Below are 11,447 nucleotides of genomic sequence, written 5' to 3'. Positions count from 1 at the left end.
CATTGCTGGTATCTTTTGTGTGTGCATGATGTATAGTACACACAGCTCTCCTTATTGATCCTTCACAGGTGTATTATTTACTTTGCCTTCCAGGTGTCCGCAAATATGGTAAAGATTTTCAAGCTATTGCAGATGTAATTGGCAACAAGACTGTTGGCCAAGTGAAGAACTTCTTTGTAAACTACAGGCGTCGGTTTAACTTAGAGGAGGTATTGCAGGAGTGGGAAGCAGAACAAGGAACCCAGGCTTCTAATGGTGATGCTTCTACTTTAGGGGAGGAGACAAAAAGTGCTTCTAATGTGCCATCAGGGAAGAGCACTGATGAAGAAGAGGAGGTGTGTTTGTGTATGGAATTTGAGCTAATATGAGTTGAGGAATCACCATTTTGTGTGGTATTCTGTAAGGTTAATTTGTCAAGAGGACTAGCTAAATTGAGCATGAAAGGTTGACAATACACTTCCTCAGTGGTGCATCTCTCGTGACTCTTAAGTCATAATGACATGCTAAGTTCTGATTCTAGAAGAATGGAGAGTGTATTGTTCTTTCATAGTCTTATTTTTATTTTCAGTGTTAAGCTGTTTACAAATAAAGATGCCTGTTTGGTAGCCTCGTTGGTTTTTGGTTTTTGGTTTTGTTTTGTTTAAAATAAAAGAAGCTTGTGCTTCCAATAAACACTGGTGTTATGTTTTTGTTTTGTTTTGATTTGTTTTGTTTTTCCTGTGACAGCCCAAACTATATTGTATTAAGTTCATTAGGACTTACATCTCATACGTGTATTTTTGTTTCCTCACCTCTAGGCACAGACCCCACAGGCTCCTCGGACACTGGGTCCATCACCTCCTGCCCCATCATCCACTCCAACACCAACAGCCCCTATTGCCACTCTGAACCAGCCTCCACCACTTCTTCGTCCAACACTGCCTGCTGCCCCGGCTCTTCACCGGCAGCCTCCTCCACTCCAGCAGCAGGCTCGGTTCATCCAGCCCCGGCCAACTTTAAATCAGCCTCCACCACCTCTTATTCGCCCTGCTAATTCTATGCCACCCCGTCTAAACCCAAGACCGGTGTTGTCCACAGTTGGTGGTCAACAGCCACCATCACTTATTGGAATTCAGACAGATTCACAGTCCTCACTGCACTAAAAATTAAATTGGACACAGCTGCAGTAACTTTTCATCCCATCATTATACCAATGCTCATCTGACTGATGAAAAAGAGGAAAGAATAATCATTTCTAGATACTGAGGCTGCAAACTAGTTCTGTGGCAGTGGACTAGCATAAGTGGATGTCTAAGAAATTTTTCAGTTCACTAGACTAAAATGTTATACAACAAAAAGCCTCCAGGTAGCCTCCTTTCTAGAGTATATGTTCAGCAATGTTGATCTCATAAAAGGAAAAAAAAAAAGATTTAAGTATTCTATATACCAAGTTTTTGTTTTGTTTTTACTGTATTTATTTTATTGAGGTTCTTTATATTCCTGCCTCTTCATAGTCAAGGCTCTTAGTACAGGAATATTGACTTAGGAATTGTGAAAACTCCTTAAGTTTCTTAAGTTAAGGATGTTTGGCTTTTTTCTTTAATTTAATTTTTTAAAAACCATTTTCCTATGTTAGGAGTGCAAGAATAGCCAGCGTTTCCGATTTTGACATATGTTCATTTTATGCATATTTAAGAAATTATAGCTGCATATCCCTTCTTTCAAAAAATGTTGCTTTTTTTTTAAAGGAATTTTAATATATTCCTTTAAAAGAAAGCAATTTAATCAATTGCAAAGCAATTATATAAAACCACAAAGAATGTACTGAACCTACTAACCCTTTAACATACAGTTTAGGGTCCTAGCGCAGAGTCCTTGTTTAAAGGTCATTGATTCATCATCTGTCAGTAATGAGAGGATTGGAAGAATAATTTTGCATACAAATGAGGACTTAATTTGTTGAAATATAATCTCTTTAAGTTCCTTGAAAATGGAGTTGGTTTTTTTTGTTTCTAAATGCTATCTGCTTTTAACTAGTAGTTGCCTACATCTGGGGACTTCAGAGAAGAATTATATTTTGTTAGTTATGTAGACACAGTGGTTATGGAAGCATTTCTTTACAGTACCCTTTACGTGTTTGGTTTCTGAACTTAAAATTGCCCTCATACTTAATAATATGGTCTGCATTTAATATGAAAGGTGTTTTCTTGATAAATCTATTGTACTATTTGGATACATTTGTGTATTCCTTGCAGCCAACCTGTATTCGTGGGATTGGTGTAGGGTTAAATCATCAACATTATTTCATAAAATAAGAATTTGTTCTGTGTTATCTAAAGATGTATCAGTATATTGTCACAGTTGTGCTGTTAACTAAAAATGCTGAGACCCCTTTTTATAGAAAAACAAAAAGACATCAAGTCTTCTTAATTCAACCCATAATCATTAAGTACTTAACAAAGAATATTTTACAAGTGATAGTATTTCAACAATGTGTAATTAATATTTTTGATACAATGATTTCATATTGGAATCATTCTTTGTGCAAAGGGACAAACAGATCACTTAGATTGCTATACTAGTGGACATAGGCTAAATGTTTGCACATTCACATTCTTATCACATGTAGAATACTTCACAAAATAGTCAACATCTAAGGCCCTAATTTATGTTTTGAAAGATCATGTGTTCCCAAAGTATTCCCTATTGTTGGCTCCACAGCCTTAAAGTGCTATAGATTTAAATTCATTGATGAGTTTTAATTTTTAATTTTAGACTGCGTATTTCCATAAATACCCTACGTACTGGCATATCTGAAACTCTTTTTCCAGGTTAGGTCCTTTTCTTTCTCATTGAATCATCTTAAATAGTTCTTGGCCCTGAATTTAGCTGATTTAAAATTCTTAATATTCAAGAATTTATACTTATTTTTTCTTCAAAAGCCACGGGACAGTTATATATCTTAAAATATCTAAAACATTTTTTAAAGCACTTAGACTGTCTTATGTATGTGCATACTATACCTTTACAGCGTTTATTGTCTTGTCTCTTGTCAGTAGACCTTCAGTACACAGTATGTGGGATATGTCAGTCAAGTTGGTCAGCACCAGCATCTGTCCAGCTGTTCAGTATATTGTGATTCATTAAAAAATCTGTTCTATCTCAGACATGGGCCAAGGTGCTGTATCTGAGGGATGTGCTGTAATTTGATTTACATGCATTAGAGCACACAGTAGAAAAACGTTAGCTTCATTAGTAATATGACACATGTATATAGTGAGATGTCTTTATTGTGTGCTTTGCATATTTTGTAAATATTTTGCACGTCATTATTTTTCTTTTTTGTTTAAGCAGTGTTTGGCCTGGAAGAGTGATATGCTTGCTGCTTAATCAAAGGATTAAAGATTTAAAGATGTCTATGTCTTCTATTTTTATATAATTTCATGTTCTATGAGGAATTTAGTACCTCTTCACTGTGAAATTCGAAATAATGATTTTTATAAAAGCAAAACTAGAAATCTTTTAATGACAATTTTCATTAATTTCAGGGTTATCATTTTTGAGAAATCTACACCAAAGTGGTTTTTTAAAATTACATAACTAAAAATAAACCACACTGTGGATACATCTTACAAAACTAATGGAAAAAATGTTTTTCTATATGATTTAATTCTAGTGTAATATGGATGAGGTAAGAGTAAGTTATGATCAAACTTTTTATGTTCTTAATAAGCTTGCAATTGAGTAAAATAGAATATAAAATAAAGGTGAAATAATATAAAATTTTGTCTTAATGTAGGCCTACATTCTTTTTAGGAATAGATGTAGAGAGCAAGCCAAGAACGTGACTATCATTTTTAAGAATATTAAAAATTGCAAGTATAGTCATGCCCTTAACAACTGGGATATGGTCTGAGAAAGGTGCTGTTAGGCGATTCTGTTGTGCTGTGAATCAGATTGTACTTGTACCAACATCGGTGGCAAAGTCTACTACACACCTAGGCTATATGGTATAGCCTTTGCTCCTAGGCAACAGTCCTATGCTGTACAGTAATATACTGTACTGAATATCATAGGCAGTTATAACACAGTGGTAATATCTGTGTATCTAAACATAGAAAAGGTATAGTAAAAATACAATATTTTATATATTTATTTTTTGAGACAGGTTCTCACTCTGTCGCACAGGCTGGAGTGCAGTGGCGGGATCTTGGCTCAGCAACCTTTGCCTCCCAGGCTCAAGCAATTCTCCTGTCTCAGCCTCCCGAGTGTATGGGATTACAGGCGCCCGCCACCACACCTGGCTAAGTTTTGTATTTTTTAGTAGAGATGGGGTTCCACCATGTTGGTCGGGCTGATCTTGAAGTCCTGATCTCAGGTGATCCACCTGTCTTGGCCTCCCAAAGTGCTGGGATTACAGGTATGAGCCACTGTGCCCTGCTGATGTTATTATTTTAAAGAACATCAGTGTATTTGCAGTCTCTGACCGAAATATTGTGTGGTGCATGACTGTACTTGGGTTAAAGTACCTAGTTTAGTTATTAAGTATGTTGTATTAATTTTATGGTCCCTCCTGTTATCAAAAGGTTATTTATGAATATTAATAACTGCTAACTAGTTAACACTGGGGTGTCAGGATCTCCTCAAAAAGAATAGTAATCTGACTTAGAACTCTAAGAAGAATCTATCTTTCTCTTTGTGCATGCCCAAAATAAATGACAAATACATTCTTATTAGAGGACACACAAGAAAAAAAGTGTTTTTAAATTTAGCCATTCATTATAGATTACATCGTTTATAAGAAAATAACAGAATAAATGAATACAGAAAGAACCCAAGAATCAAGTTTGAGAAACCATTCCATATTAGAAAATGCCTACAAGAAACTTTTGACATCTGATTTATGGTAGTACCTGAACTGTTTTCACCTAGGAAAGAGTAGGTCATGTGTAACTCCCCACAACTTCTTTATCATAACTGCCTTAGGGAAGGAATGTTCTGCAGCAGTATATTAGTGACAATGGAGTTTGAGAATTAAACATGACAAGGAATGCTCCTAGATGTGTGAGTTTGTGTCTAAAGGGCCGTGTGGCTTTATCTGCCCTTTTCTGCTCTCCTAAGTCTATATAGCTAAGGGAGAAACAGTGAAGATCAGAAGCTAATATTGGGTTGAGATGTTTGCCAATTGTCATTACTTGGTTTAAAGTAGACAATTGTTTATTAATAAACGGAACAGTCTTTACAATGCAGTAATTTAAACTTTAGAATCCTAAAGCAGGAATCTGGGTGAGCAGGGTCTCTAAGGAAAAAAATGCTGGTGATGTGAAGTGGAGAGATCTAAGAACAGTCTTCACAATGTAAATGAGGTCAAAGTTGATGTCACAGAATGCTTCGTATGTTTCCTTCCCTTGGACTATTTTAAGAAAGGTGAAATTTTTTATTCTGTACAATGTAATCTTATTTGTAAGGTACAGTTACCAATAACTAAGAAGATGCTGAATAATACCACAACACAAGGTATCTCTTGAGGGATCTGTCTAGTTTACTACCTGGAACAGCTTTCTTATTTGACAGGATTTGGCTTGAAGAGGCCTTTAATCCAAAGACCATTTTGTTGATATCCTGCCTCTTCATCTTTTCCAAAAGAGTTTGAAAATAATCAGAATCATTGAGGGCTGTGGCCTATATATGCAAAATAATTGCCCACCAACCTTTAACACAATGATTTTTCCAACTCCACTAAACAAGTTACTTAATCTCTGTGAGCCTCATTTTCCTCATTTGGGGAGGAATATATAAACTGGGGCATATAGTACCTGCCTAATGTATGTTAGAGGTTTTTACATGTCTACTTATACCATACCCTTCTTAATAACGGAAATGTATTGTGACTTTTTTTTTTTTGGACAGAGTCTCGTTCTGTCACCCAGGCTGGAGTGCAATGGCACAATCTCAGCTCATTTTTTAAAAAAAATTGAAGTGCAGTGCAAAAAGGAGAGATTAATTTCAGTTCAAGATGACAGACTGGACAGTCTTTTACTTTTCTTACCCATAATCTCCCCCCGCCAGTCTTACTGAAATGACAAGAAATAGAAAAACCAAAATAACCCTTAGCAGTGCTAGGAAGCCAGAGGAGGAGCTACCGGCAGATGGGGATACATTTATGACAAAAGCCAGCAGAATTAAGGAACCTCTAATGTGACAAAGAGCTGAAGCCAGCCTTTTGCTAACAGCCAGCAAAGAACTCAGGCCTTCAGTTCAACAACCTGCCAGGAACTGAATCCTGCCAACATCCATGTGCACTTGAAAATGGATCCTTCCCCAGTTGGGTCTTGAGATGACCAGAACCCAGCTAACACCTTGATTGCAGCCTATGACTTGAATAACACACCTTTACCTAGTTGAAATGTGGGATCATTCTACCCAACAGCAGAATAAACATTGTTTCCATGTGCACATGAAATATTGCTCAATATCAGCACTACTGACATTTTAGGTTAGATAATTCTTTTTTGTGCATTTAGAATGTTGAACAGAATCCTCAGCCTCTACCCACCAGATACCAGTAGAACCCCCTTCCCCCGTTTGAGAATCAAAAATGTCTCCAGACATGGTCAAATGTCCCATAAGGAGCAAAATCACCTCCAGTTGAGAATCATTGCAATATATCATATTAATAAAATAAAGGAAAAAAGCCATATAATTATGTTGATAGACACAGAAAAGATATTTGACAAAATCCAACACCTATTCATGATTAAAACTTAGAAAACTAGGAATGCTTCCCCTCAGGATGGAAATCAAGGCAAGGATGTCTGCACTCACAACTCTATTCAGTGGTTTACTGAAGGTTATAGCCAGTGCAATAGGCAAGAAAAAAGTATACAGATTGGAAAGGAAAAACTAAAATTGTTTTTCTGTGCAGATGACATGAAATTGTATGTAAAAAATCCCAAGAAACCTGCAAAAACTAGAATAGTAAGCAAGCTTAAGAAAATCAGAGGATACAAGATCAATGTACAATCAATTGTATTTTCATATAATGGCAACAAGTGATCTGAGAATGGAATTAAGAAAATTTTATTCATGATAGTATCAAAAAATAGGAATAAACAAAAATGTGCAAGACTTGTCCATGAAAAACTATATTGCTGAGAGAAATAAGACCTAAATAACTAACTGTTCATGGATTGGAAGACTTGATATTGTTAAAACGGCATTTCTCCCCAAACTGATTTATAGATTCAATCTAATTCTTATAAAAATCCTAGCAGGCTTATTTTGCACAGACTGGCAAACTGATTTTGAAATTTATATGGTAATGCAAAGGACCTAGAACAGGGGCCAGTAAACTTTTTCTATAAATAGCCAAATAGTAAATATATTAGGCTTTGTGGTCCACAAACTGTTGCAACTCCTGGCCTCTACCATTTTAGTTCAAAAACAGCCAGAGAAAATACATAAATGGACAGACATAGCTATGTGTCAATAAAACTTTATTTACAAAAACAGGCAGCAACTCCTAACTTAAAATAGACAAAACAATTTTGAAGAAGAACAAAATTGGGTGATTGGCACTAACTGATTTCCATATTTGTTATAAAGATGCAATAATCAAGATTGTGATATTGGTGTAATGATGGACATATAGATCAATGGAACAAAATAGAGTCCAGAAATAGACTCATACATATGTGATCAACTAATTTTCAATGAAAGTGTCAGTGTAATTTAATGGCAGAAGTGATAGAACATCTGCATGCAAAAAAAAAAAAAAAAACCTCCAATAAACCTTGATCCTTCCCTCACATCATGCATAAAAATAAACATGAGATGGAACACAGACCTAAATATAAGAACAAAAATGGCCGAGCATGGCGGCTCACACCTGTAATCCCAGCACTTTGGAAGCCCGAGGTGGGCGGATCACCTCAGGTTGGAAGTTTGAGACCAGCCTGGCCAATATGGTGAAACCCTGTCTCTACTAAAAATACAAAAATTAGCCGGGTGTGTGGCGCACGCCTGTAATCCCAGGTACTCGGGAGGCTGACGCAGGAGAATTACTTGAACCCAGGAGGTGGAGGTTGCAGTGAGCCAACATCGCGCCACTGTACTCCAGCTTGGGTGGGACAGGGTGAGACTCTGTCTCCAAAAAAAGAAAAAACCAAAACAAACAAACAAAAAAGAACACAAATATAACTTTCTAGAAAAAAAACACGAGAAAATATATCAGTGAAGCATGATCCATAATAGAAAAAATTGATAAATTATATTTCATCAAAATTAAAAATGTTCCTTTTCAAAAGACACAAGAAAATGAAAAGGTTAGCCATCGGTCAGGAGAAAATATTTGCCAAACATATGTCTGATCAAAGATTTGTATCCAGAATATATAACAAACTCTTACAATTCAAATATAAGCGCTCTTTCAAATCAATAATAGAACAAAAAGATCGGGGTGGTGGAAGATTTGGATAGACATTTGCCGAAGAAGATATGCAAATGGAAAATAAGTATATAAAAAGATGATCACATCATTAGTCATAAAGGAAATGCAAAGTAAAACCACAATGAGCTACCTGTAACACCCACTAGAATAGCTAATATTAAAAAGACTGACAATAGCAAGTGTTGTCAGGGATGTGAAGAAACTGGAACCCTCTTACATGGATGGTAGAAATGTAATATGACACAACTACTTCGGAAACCTATTTGGCAACATCTAAAAGACTAAATGTACACTTACAATACAACCCAATAATTTTACTCCTAGGCATCTACCTAAAGAGAAATGAAAATGTATGTGCACACAAAAACTTCTATTCAAATGTTCACAGCAGCATTATTTATAATTGTAAAAACTAGAAATAATCCAAATGTCTATCAGCTGGGGAGTAAACAAAATGGTCTATCAATACAATTTTTCTATTATGGATCATGCTTTGGTGATATATTTTCAGGTGTTTTTTTCTAGAAATTTATAGTTTTGTTCTTATATTTAGATCTTATGCTCCATCTGGTTAATTTTTATGCATGGTATGAGGTAGTCAACAATAAGAAAGAAAACACTAATGACTTATGCACCAACATGGATCAATGACAAAAGTATTTTCCTACTTGACACAAACTGCTACATATTTATTCATATTAATTTTCTTCTTTTTTTTTAGATGGAGTTTTGCTCTTATTGCCTAGGCTGGAGTGCAATGGTGTCATCTCGACTCACCACAACCTCCGCCTCCTGCGTTCAAGCGATAATCCTGCCTCAGCCACCGGAGTAGCTGGGATTACGGGTGCCTGCCACCACACCTGGCTACTTTTTTGTATTTTTAGTAGAGACAGGGTTTCACCATGTTGGCCAGGCTGGTCTTGAACTCCTGACCTTGTGATCCACCTGCCTCGACCTCCCAAAGTGCTGGAATTACAGGTGTGAACCACAGCGCCTGGCCTTATTCATATTAATTTTCAAAAAAATGCAAAGTTATAGCGACAAAGGAGATCTCTTGCCTGAGGCCAGGGCTGGGGGCGTGGACTGACTGCAAATGGACACAGGGGGCGATGGATTTGTTCTAAAATTTCATTGTGGTTATGGCTGCACAACTGTGTACATTTACTAAAATTCATCAATTGGGTGAATCTTATGTTATTAAAAGTACATCAGTAAAGTTGTTTAAACAAGGAAGAAGAAGTATGGAACTGGAAGGGCTGTACAAAACCTGTATCACAATGAGAGGCCCTCATTTGTGCCAACAGAAAGTAGCATGGGATTTCAGAGGATAGAAGTGGCAAGGTCATGGAATACTGAGGTGTGATTAGAGTCAAAGACCCTTGAACTTTGTGTTTTTTCCTAGGATGGGCCCTTCCTGAGCTTATGCCTTTCTTTCTAATGCTTCTGTCCTGTTTTCTGTGAAATGGAAGATGTGACTAACCAGGGTTCCAAGATCATTGCTTGAAATCTCAGCATATAGAGTAAGCACCATTCTCAAAAATAAATACCAAATAAATGGTCTTCCTTGTTACCAACCTATTACAAAATCCAAGACCAAACTGTGCCAATCAAACCTATTATCTTACTTCATGATTCCTAAGGCTAAACAATAACTTTTAAATCTATATTGTAATGGCTTCTGGTGATTATGCAGAATTAATATGTTAAAATGTTTTCCTAGCAGTGATAGGAATTGCATGTGTGAATCTTATTAAAGAAACTGTCAAAGAGGACAGAATTCATACTTAGGTGTACAATGAAGACAGGAGGTCTAATGTAAAAACAATAAAAATCTCATTTCTCCAGCCAAGGCTGACCATCAGACAATCAAACCATGAACAGGAATAAAGAAGGGTGTGTTTATGTATCAAGCAGGGGATCCCCTGGAATAAATACATAATATATGGCCATAGGAACAGTACAGGTCTGCTTTTTTCAACTGGTGCTGACCCTATAACACAGTAAATAACAATAGAGTAAAACAAGGTAGAACAAAAGAAACATGGTTTTTTCTTAAGCTCCTAAGTTAAAGGTGCAGCTGCTGAATGCACATACACAGGTTCTTTTGCAAAGGGAGGCTTAAAAAAATTTACATCAGTCCCTGCCCCATCCCAGTACTCCCCGCCTCTCTTCTTGTGGTGGTCAGCACACCGACAGGCAGAGCTGAGCTAAAGGTTATTTGATGGAAGCAGAGGGATCAGTCATTCATATATTGTCTCAATACAACACCTACTTAGTGAGCAAGCTGAGTATTCTCTGTGCACAAGACCGTGAGATCTGCATTTTGCCTGGAAGTGGTTTGCTGCTACAGTATATCACATTTTCCATGTGTGGTTCTGTTTACAAAGACTTTCCATTGTAACTTGCAATGGAGTCAAAGTCGCAATCTATGGCCCAAGGAGAGGATTTTCCCTCCTTATCTGATCCCACTGATCTCTAGGTGATGGGAAGTATGAACTTTTGCCCTGCAAACTAACTCACTACATTGATCAGTCTCGTCACAGAGGAGCAGCCTGAGGAAGATAATGCATCCATCTACTATTCCAGTAGGCGGCGTCCTCACCTCTCCATCAGCACCATCTTTACATTGGCAGCCAGGGCGGCAGTCTCTCACCCTAATTTATACAGCAAATTAAACAGCTGAAATCCATGTCTTCGGGCGTCTGGGGCAATCTTACGGTGTCTAGAAGCAACAGATAAAAGGGTTAGTGCTTTTCTTCTGCATAAAACTGTAGTGTATAGTTCAGCCCTGGTCTTATTTTGTAGCTGAATTTAGTTTGAAGGTTGGATTCTGTTCAATGTTAGATTCAACATTATTGTTGAACTTAATGCTGAATATTTTCAAAACACTAAAAGTACTAAAATTTGTCTTTAAGTTGTTTTGTTTGAATTCACATCAGTCATTTATTTGAGGGGTAGGGTATAGTGGCTAGGAGTACCAGAACCAGACTTCCCAGAATTCAAATTCTGCCTCTCTCAA

At 36.8% G+C, this 11,447-nt stretch overlaps 1 protein-coding gene across 5 annotated transcripts in view; it reads left to right on the top strand.

The window, feature by feature from the left end:
- Positions 1–3,394, top strand: part of RCOR3 (REST corepressor 3) — a 57,312-nt gene extending 53,918 nt beyond the window's left edge. For 4 of the 5 annotated variants that reach the window (XM_031015454.3, XM_031015458.3, XM_055370750.2 and 1 more), the window contains 2 exons: positions 94–335; positions 798–3,394. In XM_031015454.3, coding sequence (XP_030871314.2) covers positions 94–335; positions 798–1,142 — 587 coding nt within the window. In that variant the 3' untranslated portion in view covers positions 1,143–3,394. The remainder of the gene's footprint in view (positions 1–93; positions 336–797) is intronic. The other variant, XM_031015460.3, reaches the window with a different exon arrangement.
- The last annotated feature ends 8,053 nt before the right edge of the window (positions 3,395–11,447 follow it).

Source organism: Gorilla gorilla, chromosome 1 (genome assembly GCF_029281585.2).
Source record: "Gorilla gorilla gorilla isolate KB3781 chromosome 1, NHGRI_mGorGor1-v2.1_pri, whole genome shotgun sequence".
Classification (NCBI taxonomy): Eukaryota; Metazoa; Chordata; class Mammalia; order Primates; family Hominidae; genus Gorilla; species Gorilla gorilla.
Note: the sequence above shows the minus strand (reverse complement) of the source record. Positions and strands in the feature narration are given on the sequence as shown.